Source organism: Heloderma suspectum, chromosome 2 (genome assembly GCF_057233095.1).
Source record: "Heloderma suspectum isolate Gila_16-S chromosome 2, 16-S_ref, whole genome shotgun sequence".
NCBI lineage: Eukaryota > Metazoa > Chordata > Lepidosauria > Squamata > Helodermatidae > Heloderma > Heloderma suspectum.
The window spans coordinates 341,652,815-341,670,502 of record NC_139459.1 but is presented as its reverse complement, the minus strand read 5'-3'; the positions used below and the strand labels follow the sequence as shown (position 1 = coordinate 341,670,502).

At 46.1% G+C, this 17,688-nt stretch overlaps 1 protein-coding gene across 1 annotated transcript in view; it reads left to right on the top strand.

The window, feature by feature from the left end:
* Window positions 1-239: 239 nt before the first annotated feature.
* Window positions 240-17,688, top strand: part of TRIM39 (tripartite motif containing 39) — a 29,189-nt gene continuing 11,740 nt past the window's right edge. The window contains exons 1-5 of the mRNA XM_084830404.1: window positions 240-376; window positions 3,077-3,292; window positions 4,609-4,739; window positions 10,164-10,585; window positions 15,350-15,445. Coding sequence (XP_084686530.1) covers window positions 10,169-10,585; window positions 15,350-15,445 — 513 coding nt within the window. The 5' untranslated portion in view covers window positions 240-376; window positions 3,077-3,292; window positions 4,609-4,739; window positions 10,164-10,168. The remainder of the gene's footprint in view (window positions 377-3,076; window positions 3,293-4,608; window positions 4,740-10,163; window positions 10,586-15,349; window positions 15,446-17,688) is intronic.

Here is a 17,688-nt window from a genome sequence, read left to right as displayed (position 1 = left end):
AACAGGGATGGCGCGGATATGGACTTCTGGAACGAAACAGCAGCAAAGACGTCCAGAGTGAGCCCGGAAGTTGACGCTTTTTGTGCGTCTAAGCATCACAGGTCTAAGGCTAACAACGACATCTCTCTACCTTGGACGTGTAGAAAGGAAAGCGGGGAGGGGGAGAGAGAAAGCGACCGTTTCTATAACTCTATGGTCTCTGAGGTGCTAGGAGAGCCGCTTCCGGTGACGCCAGCGCCGCTTCCGGTGGAGGCGTTGGCTGAGGGAGGAGTGGGTTTCGGGGGGCTGGACCCGGAGCAGGCCGCGCGTGGGCACCCTCACACCGTCGCCCGGACGCCGGGGGGACGGATCGGGGCAAAGGGTGGGAGGGAGGAAGGTGAGTGTGTGAGAGGAGGAGGAGGAAGGAGGAGAGCCTGCCGTGTTTGCCATCTTGCGCTGCTGCTGCCGCCTGAAGGAGTTGCGGGCTTTGCAGGGCCTACCGTAATTGCCCCCTCAGCCCTTCAAAACACTCCCCCCGCCCCAGTATACTGCAGACCTGCCTGTGCTGTCCACCCAACGCCTCAAGAAGCGCCTCTCTCTGTCCCCCAGCCCCGCTGGGACTCATTCCCAGGCAGCCAGTTAAAAATCCTTCCTCTTCTACGTGGGTAGTCGTGGCTGGGGCTGCTGCAATTTCCCCCCTGAGCCCCCTCAGCATCTTCTTCCCATTATGCTTTAGACTGCAGGTTCGTTCCTCACCACCACCACCATCACCCACTTCACTTCTTCATCTGCTAGAGTTGTTGTGGTTGCCTCTTAAGAGGGTGAGCTGGGAAGCCCCTGTTTTGTCTCTTCTCGAACATAAATCCATTGGGTGGTCTCAGGCTAGCTCCTCTCTCTGCCCCCTCCTGGCTGCGATACGAGCATAATACCGGCCTGCAGTTTAGGGCTGTTGTAAAGATTGTTGACATGAATACCACTGAAGTGCTTTAAATGCTGCAAAAAAGCCCTGTGTAAATGTGGTGTTAATAACGATAACATTCACTCTCCAGAAAGAGGCTTCTGTTATCTAAACAGCCAGTTTTAAAGTGTTTTAGCCTTTGTGGTCCTGATTCGGAGGCAGTAACACAATAGTCAGGCCATACACACAGTGGATTTGTGGTTGCTTTGCTGGAGGCAGAATAGCCTTGCTGTTGCTGTGAGTGTTTTTTTTTAAAAAAAGGCTGGATTTTATATGCTTCGGCATCCAAGAGTAGAACTGTTCAGCCAGCAAACAGGATAGGGAGGGAACTCTTGCTGAACTAAAACTGACAAGCACCTAAAACTGACAAGTGGCCATGCAGAAAAAGGGGGCAAAGGACAAAAAAAGGGGGGAATAGGGCAGGAGTCCCAGGGAGCAAGGATCTCTAGGCAGGTGGGGTCTTCCCACTAGAGCCACCGCTTAGCATAGCAGCTACTGCAGTCTATAGGAAAGAAGTAAGACAGATCTGGTGACCATGGTGGTGGGGAGAGGTAATTCCAGAGAAGGAGAAGGTCCTACAGAGCCTTCCTTGCTCTCTTCACTCTGCCCACCCCCCATCCCAGGTTGTCATTGCAGCTGCCACCTCATCTGTGTTGTGTTTTCCATGCAACCTGGGAGTGGGGGAGCAGAATTCTTAAAATAAGGAGAAACAGAATTAAAGTAGCTTTGAGGCAAGGAGTTATATTGATGAGGAGCAACTTCACATTGTGCCCTGAGGCTAGTCCCAGGTGAACTTTGTAAGCTAACCACCAATGTTAGCCTACAGCATGGGGAAATGCAAGTTTATCATTTGTCATCAACAACATCACGGGCATTATCCAAAAGGTGTCCATGACCCACATGCAGCTGCATTTCATGTGGTGTTCCAGGCAGTGAGGTGGGTTTTCTGGAAAAAATTTCCAATACAAATTAGGATCATTTGCATAGGAAACATTTCAGTTTGCATCAGGAAGTTTTCTGATGCCAGAGAATGATCTATTTTAGGATGTTTATTTTACTTGCATTTAGTAAACAACAATGCTAAAAAAAGTACCCTACATTTTTTCTCTCAATAGATCATATGTATTTGACATGAAATATTTGACAGAAAAGATTAAAGCAAGCTTAATGTGGTTTAAATGTTATATTATGAAGATTTTTTATTGGAATAGTAAAAATAAAAAGTTAATAGTGTATACTTCCCTTTCATTGTTTAAATTTAAGGGGGGGGAAACCTAAGGGTGCAATCCTATGCATGTCTAGACAGAAAGTCCTACAACTCCCAGCATTCCCCAGCCAGCCACAAAGAACTGTGCATGATACATTGATAATCACTCATCTATTTTAACAAAGTTAGCTCTTTTCCACTAAGGTTGTTGGGGTACCTTCAGATTCTCTGTCAATGTTTATTAGTTCCATTTTACTCTGAGACATATGAATTTTAATGACATGTACGTATTCTTTCACCTACTTGCTAGGGATGATCACCTGAAAAAACATAAATTTTGAACCTGCCAAGCTTGCCTAATAGTGTATTTGCAGTTTGCATACGTTCATTTTTACTAATGTATCTATGAAATGAAAATTATTCCATGAAAATTGAAGCACTGGGAAATCTTCCATCCCATATCACTGGTTCCAGATGGCTGTGATGGGGAAAGAATTGCATTTTCCAAACTATAATGTTTTGTGGCTTGGGTGCTGGGAAAATGCAATATCACCAAAACTTCTTGGGAAAGGCATTGCAGTCCTGCACAGCAGTTGAGCAATGACTGTACACTTATGACATTGTAAACTGATTGGCAAGAAAGATCCTAATGGTTGGTCAGGAATTTCTACAGAGGTGGTGTAATGTAGCGTCTAAGAGGCTGAGCCATGAGCCAGAAAGTCCCTAGTTCAAATCTGGCCTGAGATATGAATTCCCTTAGGAGCCTGCATTTTATCAGCCTCAGCAACTCACCTGCCATTTGGGGGTAATAATACTAATTTACTTTACAGGATATTTTAAGGGTTGCTGGATAATATATGTGAGGTGCTTTGAACACTATATGAATGTGTTATTGTACTCTAATGATATGTTTTCTTTTTGTCATGGCGAAGGAAAGTCCAAATGTCAAAGTGTAAGGGGAAGCGAGCACCTTGCAAGATACCTGGGATTACAGAGCTAGAAGAGACCAACATCTGTCTTTCAACCTCTTTCCTGTATCATTGGATTACCCACCAGATACCCTGTGGATAAATTTTGCTATCCAAAACCCTGCTCACAGAAGAAAATGTGCATTATGATTCATCAGCTCCAGATGGCTCAAGCAATGGGTAGGTAGATTGTTACCACCTTCCCCAAAGGACTCTGCAGCATTTATCTAGATCATGTCGATGTAGTTGCCTTTGGATATGGGGTTTGTGGTATCTTCTGTCCACCTCTAATGGACTAAGGGGAAGTAATGGCCTTGCTGTGTAGTACCCTTGCTGTGGGGGGTAGGAGCCAAGCTGCTGCCTGCCCCCACCCCCATTTTTTAAGGACAGAGGATGCAAACAGCATTCCATAAGAAGGGAGAGTGCTCACCCTGCACTCGCTTCAGGGGTGAAATGGAGTAATCAAGGCACATTCTAGGGGAGCTCCTTTACCTTGAGACTTCACACAAATTTTACTGCCAAAGTTGGAAGCCCGCTAAGGGTGTAACTGACATGCAGCTTTGTGGTGCATGTTGGAGACTACTCAGTTTACTCCTGGCTACCAAACAAGGCTGTGAAATCTCCTTTCTTAGACAGTTTTGAAAAGGCGTTGGCTAGGAATGCTTTGGATATCCTGTTCTAGGGCAGTTGGCTGGACTGGATGGTCTTTATTATCCTTTCAGCAGTACAATCTATGGATCCTTTCAGTTCTCTAATCAGATTGCACACTACCTTGATAAATATATAGGGGACACTGAAACTGTTATAATGCAAAGGATGGTCACTTTTATATTGATTGATTGAGAGCCACTGTGATGTAGTGCAGAGATGGGCAGAAGGTAGATCAGATCTACCAAATCTGGGTGATTTGCAGTAGATCAGCAAAGGTTTCTGACTCCTAATTTTTTAAAAACAGCAACAACAAAATGACTTTCCCCACCGAAATCAGGCTGCTACAATGACGAAAGCTTGGAGTGACCAAGAGTGGACATTTATATGAAAGGAGTGTGAGCCCAGTTCAGTTCTGGACCTGAAAACAAATTCCTAGCCTTAGAATGTGGTCAGAGGTGCCCTGTTCTTTAATGCTGAGTGTATGTCTTTTGCACCTGGTTCTAGTTGATGGATCTTGGAGTTCTAGCAAAAACTAAAGTAGATCTGACACACCAGAAATCAGCCCACCTGTGATTTAGGGAATAGGTTGTTAGATTTAAACATGGGAGATGGATTCCCATTCTAGTGATCATTGGGTTGCCTTGGGCAAATCACCATTTCTGAACTTAACTTATTTCACAGAGTTAGATTTTAACCTGGCCTAACCCACTGAGGGGAGGAAATGAAATTTTGGTCAGCCGAACCTTTCATGACTAGTTCTGAGTAGGTTCTCTGAGTTGGGCTATGCATCATTCTTGAGATAATCTTTGTTTAACAGCCCAACCGTCCTGCTCTTTTCTTCTCAGCTGCTGGCTGCCCAAATCATGCACGATGTACGTGCCCTGCTCAACTTGTCAGTAGGATCTCCTCCCCAGATGTCATCTTCATTTGTGTGTGGGGGTTTATGTGAACCCACTTAAAAGACTGGGACTACAGAGTGAGTACATCTAATCTGCTTGTTCAGAGAATGGACCGTTGTTTCACTCCTTGATTCCTCATTCTTCACTTGGGCCTGGGTTAGAGCGCACAGCTAAAGGTTCAGAGATTGGGGTGCTCACACCAGCAGTAATTACATGCACCCACCCCATTCACTCTGTTCTGCTCGGCTGCTGCTGAAGAAGACTGGGGGAAGCATCAAAGTGTGGAAGGAGACAGACAAGTGTCAGTGCAAGGTGTAATAGTGAGAGGATGACATTGACAACAGGGAGTTATTGTCTGCTCTGCTGCTCCTTTTTGGAGCAATTACTTTGTTTACATTTCTTTTTTGGTGCATCTGAATTGTGCAAATGGCTTCGTATTTTTTTTTAGTATTCTTTTTGTTCCGGTCCTTTGCAAGCAAGCGCAGAGTAGGCTGCAGTGTGCAGCCTTGCGTGTCAATTTCCTTGTATATTACACCCTTGGGAGTTTCCTGTCAAGGGAAGCATGGAAGTGGAGAAGGTAGGAAATTGACAAGGCAAGACTGCACATACCCGACAGGCGAATCTGTACACTTGTGAGAAAGTGGTGGTGGTGGGGGGGATTAAAAATTATGAACCCACTTCTGTACTTCTGAGACACGGAAAAAGGAGGGGGGAAAAGGTGGCGACCAAACCACAGTCCTTTCAGAGTTACATTTCGACATTTTTGGCGAGGCAGACATCACTGGAAAGGAAGGAGGGAGGTTGGTTTATTTTCCCTCCATGATCGTTCAAACACAGTCACTAACAGAGTTTTCATGACATGATAAGCCATGGTGGGTAGCAAGACTTCTTAACGTGGCTTTCCATGATGTCCGAAGCTGGCACAGATGATTCAGCGTGGGTAGCTTTGTGCAAACAAGCCACTCTGAGAACCCAGGCCTTGTACTAGGATTGATGAGGGTAGCTTTTTCTCAAGGTGGCTTGTTGTGACATCCAAACCTGGCCAGCGTAGCAGCCTGTGCCGCTCTTTGCGAACTTACCAGTGCCGCCTCTAGCCTCTGTCACCAGTGATTGTCCTAATGCCGAAACAGTGCTTTATTTATTTATTTCGTTTCTCTACTGCCCAATAGCCAAAGCTCTCTGGGCAGTTCACAGAAATTAAAACCACAGCATAAAACAATATAAAATACGAAAGCTTAAAACTACAGTATAAACGTACAATCAGAATAAAACCTAGCAGCAATGCAGAGATTTAAAATACAGATTTAAAACTACAGAGCTAAAAAACTAGAATGCTAAAATGCTAAAATTATGGGGAAAATAAAAAGGACTTCACCTGACACTGAAAGGGGTACAATGTAAGTGGTAAGCAGACCTCTCTAGGGAGCTCATTCCACAACTGGGGTGCCACAGTAGAAAAGGCCCTCTTATTGGCAGCCACCCACCTCACTTTTCTTGGCAGGGGCTCCTGGAGAGGGACCCTTGAAGATGATATTAGGGTCCCAGCAGGTACATATGGGAGGAGGCGGTCCTTCAGATAACCTGGCCCAAGCCGTTTAGGGCTTTAAATGTTAATACCAGCACTTTGAATCAGGCCCAGACATGGACGTTGGAAAGACCAAAACTCAGTCGCCACCTCTGTCTTTTCAGTGCCTCGGAAGTATACAAATGGGGTTGTAATTTTTGTTACTATTTTTTCCCCCCGTCTTTCACAAGTGCACAAAACTGCAGATTTGCCTGTCCGCTATGTGTAGTCTTGCCTTGCCAATTTTGTTGTATGTTACAGCTGTCAAAGGAAGCCAAAGTGGAGTAGGTAATGTACTAGGAAATCGACAAGACAAGACTGCATGTAGGCTAATCTCCACATACTTGCAAAGTACCAGGGGAAAAATAATGCTAAGAGAAAGTATAAACTCATTTGCATAATTCAGAAGCACTGAAAAAAGAAAAAAATGCAGGCAAAGTGAGGGAGCAATCCTATCTGGATCAACAGTCGCCTCCAATCCTGGGGGCGACGCCTATCTAGTGCAGGGCAGGAGGCGTGGCGAGGAGCAGATCTCCTCTTCGTTCAAGCCACCCTGCTTTTGCAGCTAGACAGCCAATTTCGGCTGTCTAGCCACGGGACCTCAGGGCACAGGGAGAGGCGGCCAGACGACACATAGAAAGTGTTGTATCAGCACTTCTGACCTCCCCGCCACGGCTTGCCCCTAGGAACGCCCCGTTCTCCCCGCTCTGCACTGCTCTTCCGAGTGCAGAGTGCAGGGCCAATCTGTGCTGCCTATGAGGCAGCATGGGAGGGGATGGAGGTCGGTTCTCCAGGAACTGACCAATCCTACAGCTGTCTAGCTGCTGACTAGTGGCCATAGGATTGCACCCTAAGTGCTTCATAAAGTAGCAAGAAAGGGGTGGGGGCAATAACTCCCACTTGGCAATGTCATCCTGTCACTAGTAAGCCTTGAAATGACATTTGTCAGTGTCCTCCCTGCTTTTGACGCTTCTCCAAGTCCCGATGAAGTTGACAAATGAGAGTTATTGGCTCCCCCACCATTGCAGCTCCTTTTCTGAGCAATTACTGCTGGGTTACTGTGCTTCAGCACATTTGCACAAATCTCCCCAATAGTTTTTTTTTTTTTAAAGTTTAGAAGGCAGCTGCACAGGAGAGAGCGAATGGGTCAGGCGTGTTTAATTACTGCTGGTGTGGGCACCTGAATCAGTCTGTCCCGTTCAGTCACCCTCTGGGGGTTGTTTAAAAAAAAACAAACCTGTTGTGAAGATTTGCACAAATTTAAAGTAACAATTTCCTAGTACATTACTTACTCTGCTTTAGTGCTTCCTTTGACAGCTGTAACATATAAGGAAATTGAGAAGGTGAGACTACACGTAGCAGATATTTATATTATTGATTTATTAAATGTATTAGTCGCCCATCTGGCTGGTGACCCAGCAACTCTGGGCGATGTACAACAGTAAAAACAGTTCAAAACAATAAAATTCTACATTAAAAACATCACATTTCTAAAATTACCCTAACCCACCCCAAATGCATGCCTGAACAACCACATTTTTGATGCGTGGTGGAAGCTCATTAAAGACACGTGAATCTACGCTCCTGCACACTTGCAAAAGACAGGGGTGGGGGGAATTACGACCCCATGTGACAAGACGGGTTGCCACACAAAAGACACTGGGATACATGCAGGGAGCGGGCTGGAGGACTGTGGGGGGAAGCCATGCCAAGCAGCTGCATACCCAGTTGTCTGTTGGGAGTAACGTGGGTTGGCTGGCAAGCAAACAACCAACCTACATAGAATCATAGAATAGTAGGGTTGGAAGGGGCCTACAAGGCCATCAAGTCCAACCCCCTGCTCAGTGCAGAAATCCAAGTCAGAGCATCCCTGATAGATGGCTGTCCAGCCTCGTCTTGAATGCCTCCAGTGTGGGAGAGCCCACTGCCTCCCTAAGTAATTGGTTCCACTGTCGTATTGCTCTAACTGTCAGGAAGTTTTTCCTGATGTTCAGCTGGAATCTGGCTTCCTGTAACTTGAGCCCATTATTCCGTGTCCTGCGCTCTGGGATGATGGAGAAGAGATCCTGGCCTTCCTCTCTGTGACAACCTTTCAAGGACTTGAAGAGCGCTATCCTATCTCCCCTCAGTCTTCTCAAGGCTAAACATGCCCAGTTATTTCAGTCTCTCCTCATACGACTTTGTTTCCAGTCCCCTGATCATCTTCGTTCCCCTCCTCTGAAACCTCTGCAGTTTGTCTGCATCCTTCTTAAAATGTGGTGCCCAGAACTGGACACAGTACTCCAGATGAAGCCTAACCAGTGCTGCGTAGAGGGGGACTAGTACTTCATGTGATATGGAAGCTATGCTCCTTTTAACGCAGCCCAAAATAGCATTTGCCTTTTTTGCAGCCACATCACATTGTTGGCTCATATTGTGATGCTACAGTGGCTTATTTTTGAGGGTGGCTTAGCCTGGTGTGTGAACCTGACCACTGTCTCTGAATTTCAAAGTGGTTAAGCTGCTCAACCAGGCCAACGCCCCCAGGGCACTCCCAGGTCCTTGTGTTTCTCTAGAGCAGTGGTTTCCAAACTGTGGCCCAGGGACACCTGGGTTCACTATAACCTCACTTTGGGGCGGGGGTGGACAAGCTTCCCTGAAAGACATCTCATCCACTTCTACCATCCCCTACAATGTGTCGCTACAGGGGAGTGTTTGCTGTGCCCGGGGCATGTTCTCTGTCCATGTCAGCTAATGGTGTGATGTGAGGCAGAACGTTTTCTGTAATGGAAGAATTTCCACTGCTGTATTTTTCCACAGATTCCCCCTGCCCCCAGTTTGGGTGGGACCATAGCTCAGCCTCTAGAGCACACATGCTTTGCTTGCAGAAGGTCCGTGGTCCCTCCCACTAAAAAGGGATCAGGTAGCAGGTGAGGTGAAAGGCCCTTCTCTGCTGGAGAGCCACTGCCAGTCAGAGTAGGCAGTTAGGAGCTAGATGGGCAAAATTTTGTATAAGGCAGCTTCCTGTGCTGTTGTTACTAAAATGCATTGTTTCGTAACAGTTAATGGTAACTTAATGAGTGGATACCAAACCAGTCAAATTGGGCAGTCCCAGTACTGTAATTCACATTTTTTTAGGTGTCCTTCCCTCGGAAGCATGCATACATATACAATAAATGCATAGCTCTTCAGGCATGCTAAATTTACAGTGCAATCCAATGCCTGTTTACTCAAAAGTGAATGTCATTGAGTTCAATGGGACTTACTATCAAGTGAGTGTGCACAGCAGCGCAGCTATGCTCTGCAGTCATAAGTATATGTGTTTAGGACTGCAGCCTTAATATGTTAGCAGTTGTCAGTGCCTTTATCTTTTTTCTTAATTCTTTTTAAAGAGTATAATGAAGCAGATGATTCATTGCCTCCTAGAGTAATTACAGGTGTTCCAATAAAAATAACATCCAAAGAAAACTCTGAATTTGTTGGATTATAATGCTTCAACTGCACTGACTGTGCTTTACACCGGGCTTATAAGATTTGGCATAAGTGCACTCCTGCCCCTTGCCTCCACCCCTTTTCGTATCTTCGCTGATGGAATGGCTCCGCTGGCCTGTTGTAGGAATTCTGCCAGCATGTCTGTCATGCTGTATCTCCTGACTGCATCGCAGGGCTTCTGATAGAGCCCTTCCAGATGATGTCTGGAAGAGCTCTATCAGAAGCAACTCCCATCGTCCCTGATCATTGGCAGTGCTGGTTGGGGCTGAAGGGAGTTGGAGTCCAACGGCGTTTGGACGGCCACGGTCCCCTACTCCTGTATTACAGAGATTTACATCTGATCAGTGCCTGGCTGGGAGAGCCAGTGGGAGCCACGTGGAAGCTGCTCTGAGATTTCCAAAGGAGTCATGAGATATATGTAACGATCTGTAACGATATGACGGCAGTGTTCCCCCCTGCTTTTCAGGAGCCATGGCCACCACAAACCCTCTGGAGAACCTCCAGGTGGAAGCCAGCTGCTCCGTCTGCCTGGAGTACCTGAAAGACCCTGTGATTATTGACTGTGGTCACAACTTCTGCCGGGTATGCATCACCCGCTGGTGGGAGGACTTGAACCGGGACTTCCCTTGCCCCGTTTGCCGCAAGACTTTCCGCCACCGCACTCTGAAGCCCAACCGCCAGCTGGGCAACATGGTAGAGATAGCCAAGCAGCTGCAGGTCACAAACAAGCGCAAGGTACGGGACGAGAACTTGTGTGAGAAGCACAATGAAGTGCTCCGCCTCTTCTGCAAGGAGGACCAGGAGGCTGTTTGCTTAGTGTGTGAGATCTCTCATGAACACCGCTCACACACGGTCGTGTCCCTGGATGACGCCTCCCAGGAATACAAGGTAGAGTCGTGGTGGGCACGGTTGGGATTAAGCTTGTAACAGAGAGGCATAAAGAGCAATATGACCAGCAAGGTGATGTATGCATTTGATATAAACCTGCCCATCTGGGCACTTTTTAGCTCAATTCTAAATGAGCTTCCATAGAGGGGTGTACAGCCCCAGTGAGAATAAGGAAGCCTAAGTGGGACCTGTGACTAGAGTTGTGTGAACCCACCCCCGTCTAGGTTCTCCAGGTGCCCACCCAACCCCTGCCCCCACGTGCTGGTCCCAGGACCGTGCTCGAGCCCCTCCTATGTTTGGCAAGCAGCCTGCACTCACCCCAGCAGCCTTGTTGACCTTTGCAGTCACCATTTTTTGAGAAATAAAATGGCAATTGCAGAATGCACATATTTGCATATGCGCAAAAATGCGCATTTTGCGAATGTGCATATTCGCATATGCATTTTTTCAAAAAGGTGCATTTCCGCATATACACAAATATGCAAACTTGCAAAAAATGCACATTTTCGCACATATGCAAATATGTGCATTTTTTGATCGCCATTTTATTTCTCAAAAAATAGCAACCACAAAGCTTGACGATGCCGCTGAGGTGAGTGCAGGTCAATCGCCAAGCAGGGGCAGGGGCTCAGCAAGTAGGGCTTGGTGCAGGCGGGGCGGTTCTGCCGGATTCCCGGATGGAATCGGGCACCCATGCCATCCCTACCTGTGACAAAATGCTGCTGTTTATTTCATTGTATTCATTCAGATAATTTGTATCTCACCTTCTGCTCAAAATATAGACCTCAAGGCTAAATCCACATCCCCTCATAGGATTGCTCCTGTTCAGAGTTCCAGCCAGCTGTGCCTTCCTCCAGAATGGCATAGCTGTTAGAAGGAATTTAAGCAAGCTAATTCACTCCCTGCCTCTCCCATCTTTATTTTCTGTTTTTCTTTTCCAGCTGATGCCCAACATTCTGTGGCTGCTGGAAGCCACTAAGCATGCTCTGTGCTCATTGGGCTGCTTTTTTTAATGGGATGTGGGGAGGCTACCGCCTTTGTTTTTGTTGTTTCACTGTAGTATTTCTGCAAACCTTGGTGTTCTCCTGCTGACACCTTCCTTTCGTTCTCAGTGGCCTCTTTTGGGCTCCATTTCTGTTGGCACAGAGTTTACTATTGGGGGGGAGAGAAAGAGTCAGAGTTGATGGAACAAAAAGACTTAAGAATAAGCAACAGAAGCTTGAAACCTGATGTGGGAGATACCTGAAATCCAGTGCAGAGACTTACGGAGAAGGGCAATGTAATTGCTTTCACAGGAAGGCAGGAACAGCAAATAGCAACATATATAAACAGGATTGATTGTGCAGTTAACCTAATATCAAAGCAGTGAACACGGCAACAGGCCAGTTCGCATGTCATGGCAAATTGTGGGTTCAGTAACCCACAGTTTACCATACACAAGCGTGTGAGTGTGCGTGAGTGTGCACGCACTCACACACAAGCGAGTGAGTGTGCGTGCTGCCTCCCACGTCCTCCTCACTTCCACTTTTAATCAGTAACCTATGATCGACTGGGTTGTACATTGTGAGTGTGACATTTGAACCTGGACTGCTGGGTAGTTTAGAGACTAAACAGCCAGCCGTTAACCCAACAAATAAACAGGAGATCCAGCACTCTGGATTCACATGCCACTCTCAACAGCATATGACCCGGCCAATCATAGGCTTTTGATTAAAAGTGGAAGTGGTGGATACACTGCAGCAGCGCACCCATTCATGCGCGGCAAATCCTGTGTCACTTAACCGACAATTTGTCATTGCGTGCAGACCAGGTCAGTGGGAGCTTATTTAGTTTACCAGGTGAATCGACGCCATATTTGTCTTTTAATTCACAACCAGATAATTCACAATTGACTGTCACATTACCAAACAATTACTCAGTTAAATCGATTAGTGGGTTTTCTGCAGCTTCAAAAGGCTTCAAATGAATCCATATGTTAATATGAAATTAATGATTTGATGGAATTGCCTCAAAACCAATTAAGTACTTAAGTCACAATTAATTAATGCTTTCATTAATTCAAGCAGTTAATAAATTTGAATTATTTAATGGCAGAGTGTAATAGCGAATTTTTCAGTAACAGAGTTGGTGGATGAATAGCATAGCAGTTCATTAATGACTTTCGTGCGAGTGAAAAGTAAAAAGGAATATTATGAAATCAGTCTTTGTCTTCTCTATGTTGATTCTACTGCCCCTGTAATTCTTACTGGTTTATCTATCTTAAGTCAAAAAGTACAATTGCTACATTCCTCACATAAGCACTGTCATAGGGGAATAATTCAAGCAAGAGACCATCCAATTTTAATTGGACACCCAGATACTTGACAGAAGATATGAGGCAGATAGGCAGATTAAAATGACAATGTGAAGAATTTCCTGGACATTTTCAAATCAGTGAGACCAGACTGCTTTAGAGAAGTTTTTTTTCCCAACCTTGCATCCCCAGATGTTGTTGGTGTCCAACTCCTATTGTCCCCTGACCATTTGCCATGATAGCTGGGGATGATGGGAATTGGAGGCCAACAACATCTGGGGACCCAAGATTGGGAAAGCTGCTTTAGGGCAGGGGTGGGCAGAAAGTGGCTCTCCAGATGCTTTGGACCAACTCATTGGCTGTGCTAGCAGGGGTGTCGGGAAGTTGAAGTCTCAAACATCTGGAGATCTGCCTTCTGCCCACCACTGCTTTAGAGCATAGATTCCATACAAAATAGTCTGAAAGACCAGATTCCTCTTTTAGTAGATGCCCAGGGGACTCGCTCATAATTTAATGGGGAAATCACAGGAATGTCGAATACATTAATGAAATGATGCTATATGTGCATTTTGCATTGCCATGTCTAGAGGATCCAAGGGGAGGTATGCCTACCTGCAAAAAAGACAGTGATGAAACATGTGAATTTGCCCCACACACATGTACAATTTTGTCTCTGGCATAGACCCCGGTAGCAAAGTCAAAACTGATTTAATTAACCACTTGTACCATAGAAACATATGTAGAAAACAGGGGGCAGGGACTTGGGCCTTCATCCCTATTTGCAGTCTGGAACCCGGGAAGATGCCATCTTGTTAAATGGTGCCTTTACACTGTCTTGATGTGTATCTCCCCTCCTGGATAACCTAGAAACGTAATCTGGGTGTCTACTCGTAGGTTCTTGAGGTCAACAGAGCCATTGGATATGGTCTTAACACCACTAGGACAACAAATATTGGGTTATCGGAGGTTTGCAGACATGATTTTTGAAAACCACATTGGTGGCTTTACTCTCACGTTTGATGTTTGTAGTTAAGGCACTAAAACAATATACAACAGAGATAGCAGTTTATTATTGATCAGGTTATGTAGCTCCAACAAAGAACGCACCACCTCCTCAAGTTTTAACAAGAACAAAAGTGCTGCTCAGGAGATAGTGGACAATCTCAGTGAGAACTGTCTTACACTGACAAACTAGTCAGTCTCATTTCTATATCTGAAAAGGTGCTGGGACAAATAACCAGCCTGTGTGAGCATATAAGACTACAATATTACACACACACACACACACACACACACACACCTGGTAGTAATAATGCAATCCTATAGATGTTTGCTCTGATGAAATCTCCATTGAGTTCAGTGTATAGGATTGTCCCATGTAAGTGTGTATAGGATTGCCATCGGGGAGAGCAATCCTATGGCTCCTAGACAGCATCTGCGGCACCATAGGATACTTTGGATCCCCAGATCCAGCTGAGAATCTGTGCTCCCCACCCCTCCCCCCACAGCTAGTGTGGAAAGAACTGCACCAGTAGCCTCTCCGAGGTTGCAAAAGGTCTGAGGTCTGGTGGAAGGGGAGGGGACTGGAGAGCCTGGGATATGAGCTATCCTGAGGCCCCTCCAGCCTCCTTCCTTCCCCCTCCAACACACAAAAAAGCCATCTAGCTGAAATGCAGAGTGGGAAGCGCGGCAGAAGCAATTATTGTCTCCGCCGCTCCTCCAGCTTTGCTTTGGATGCTGGTAAGCCTCCAAGTTTGGAGGCTTGTGAGTATCAGGTGCGGAAGTATTAGGATTGCGCCCTAAGTCTCTATCAGGAGCTGCTGCATGGTATCCCATTAGGCGAATTACATAACTGCTGCCTCCCAGCCATCTGGAGGGCCACACATTCCCCACCCCTGGTTTACCATATTTGTACTGCTCAAGGCAGCTTTTACTCCTATTAGTATAATTATAGGATAATGGCTGATAGTCACAATGGATACATGGAATCAGAGGAGTTGTACAGAGGAGTTGCTGGGGAGCAATCACAGGAGAGGGGTGTTAATTTCAGGTTTTGCCTCTGGGCTTCCCAGAGGCATTTTGTGGGCAGCTGTGGGAGGCAAGATACTGGGCAGGTTCACACGATCACAGAGAGAAAATAAGCCATGGTGGCTTACTTTTCCTCCCCATGCAACCCCTTGTTTTTCAGTGTGGTTTGTAAACCACCCTAGCCAGCCACCCTTGCTGGGTTCAAACCTCACGACAACCTGCGCCTGGCAAGGGTAATCATGCTAATTAGGCAACTCATGACGGGCACACACAGGGAGAGGAAATAAACCACCATGGGTTATTTTCCCTCTGTGATCGTGCGAACCCGGTCACTGGACCAGGAGGGTGGTTCTTATGTTCATAATTCATTCTCTTAACCACTATGCTCTGTCTTTGTCTCTCTCTTTGTCTCTCTCAATTATGCTGTCTCCTCTTTCATGCAGGAAAAGATGCAGAAATGCCTGGAGCCCCTCGAACGAAAGCTGCAGGAGATCGCCCACTGCAAATCCCGGGAGGAGAAGAAGCCTGGGGAGCTCAAGGCAAGTGTTAAGTGGTCTGTTTCTTGTCAGCTGGAGCCGGAATCTCCTTCCAAAGCAAGTGATGCAGTAGACACAGGCTTGGCCTTGGCTCTGGGTGACCAAGTCACAGCTCAGTCTTTTGAGTACTTTTTAAAATGTATTTAGAGCTTCTTTATCCTGCACCTTGGCCAAAAAGGCTCCTGGAGCAGCTTACAAACTATCAGTTAAACAAGTCGGTCCCTGCCCTGCCCTCTTACACTCTAAAAAGACATGACACATGAGGAAAACGGGATGGATGGGGAAAAAATGATGTAGTCTTTTAGCAGGGCTGGTGGAACGGCCCCACTTCCCACGCTCATCTCCCTCTGCTACAGCCTGCAGGAATGGCTGCTGGTGGTAATAGTTAAGGGAGGAGGAGGAGAAGGCTTCATGGGGGAGGCCTTTCAGCATGGCCAGTGGAATTTGTGTATGATTGATTTGCTATTCAGACTCTTAGCACATCTGATCCTAGAGGTTCTGTGGGTTTTAATATGTTCAAACACACCATAAAAAAACAGTAGACGTATTTAACGCCATGTGTTTATTTAATTTTGGCTGTTATTATGTGTTTGAATGAACTGTACTGTTGAATGTCCTATTGATTGCACCCTTGCTGCTCGGAAGCCTCCAAACTTGGAAGCTTCCAAGATTCCACTGCCCTGCTGAGATCTTTGCCTCTCCGTCCTCCATGTTTGATGATTTTCACTAGATGGCCTTTTCAGCCTGTCCAGTTGGGGGCGTTGGAGGGAGAGGGAAGGAGGCTGGAGGAGGCTCAGGATATCTCGTATCCTGGCCTCTCTAGTCTCCTCCCCCACCCACTGGAACATCCCCTGTCCTCCTCCTCCAGGGTTGCTTTTCCAACCTTGGAGAGGAAGCTGGTGGGGTCAGATCCTGACTCCCCCTTCCAAGGTCAGAGCACTGTCTCTGACCTCAGAGGGCTTTACAAGCAATCCTATGGTCCCAGGGACCATAGGATTGTTCTCTAAGCCACTCAGAACTTTAGAGGTCAGAGGCCTTTACCATTGCTCATCCCCCTTTCCATTCTTCCCCGTCTTCCACTCCTCATCCCATCTAGAGACATCTTTCTTTTCTTTTCCTTGTCTTTCTTCGTTTCACTTCAGGTTTAATTTAAGCAATGTATTAAAACGTTTTAAAATGAAATAGTTACAGATTCATTTAACATTTATTATATCTAAATTAACCAAAAAAAGCACAGCAGCCAATAACACCATCCAACTTCACCAAGGAACAGTCACACCATAATTAATTAATTAGCATTATAGAAATACAGAAAAGAAAATGGGGGCGGGGGTGAATGGATTTATTTACTATACAAACTGGGCAAATTTCAGTGAGTATTTCAGTGTGGAGGCAGGGAGGAAGGTTTGGCATGTTGCTTTCTAATTTTGAGAAGGCCTCTCACGGGTGCCTGGAGCAGGTGTGAGGCACGCTGTAACCTCTTCACTGGCCACATTTCCTGTTGCAGGGGACAGAATGCCAATGGAAATGTTCCCAAGGGCAGTCTGTTTTCAAAGTTAAAAAGTGTCTGGGGCACCTTGTTTAAGGTAAGTCAGATCCTCCCTGCTACTGAAAGGTTCACTGAAATGCAACCCCCAGAAGGAGTAGAAATTTTGCATGGAACGAATAGTCTGCTGAAAATGGGGTGTGGGGAGGGAAATTCAGTTCAACATTAGTTTTCCCTCAAGGCTGCTTGGATATTACTTAAAAGCCCACTTTCTCCAGAATGTTTTCCAGTCTGTTGTAAAGGAACCTGGCGTACAACATTCCCATAACAGACTAATGCCTCTATATATGCTTGCTGGGGGTGATAGTCCAGCACCTCTGGAGGGCACCAGGTCGGAGAAGGCTAGTCTATAGTTTGCTGGATCATCTGTTGAGGCTTTCTTTATGATAAGAACAACAGTTGTCCTATTCTAACTAGAAGGTATCAGTCCAAAGTTGTTACATTACTATAAAATGTGATGTTAGGAGGGTTGTCTCCCACTGTTTACTGAGTTTGATTACATCCCAGCTAAGCTAATAAAGCTCAGAGGGCTCCCCTGGGTTAAGCTGCAAAATGAGGTCCGCCCATTCTTTAGCAGAGGCAGGTGGCCATGGTGGCAGAGGAGTAAGTGCGCCTGCCAGATTAGGTCAGGACGTAGCAGGCAGCACATCCACCAGGTTGGTAAAAATAAATATAAAGTAGTCCCCAGATCTCAATTGGG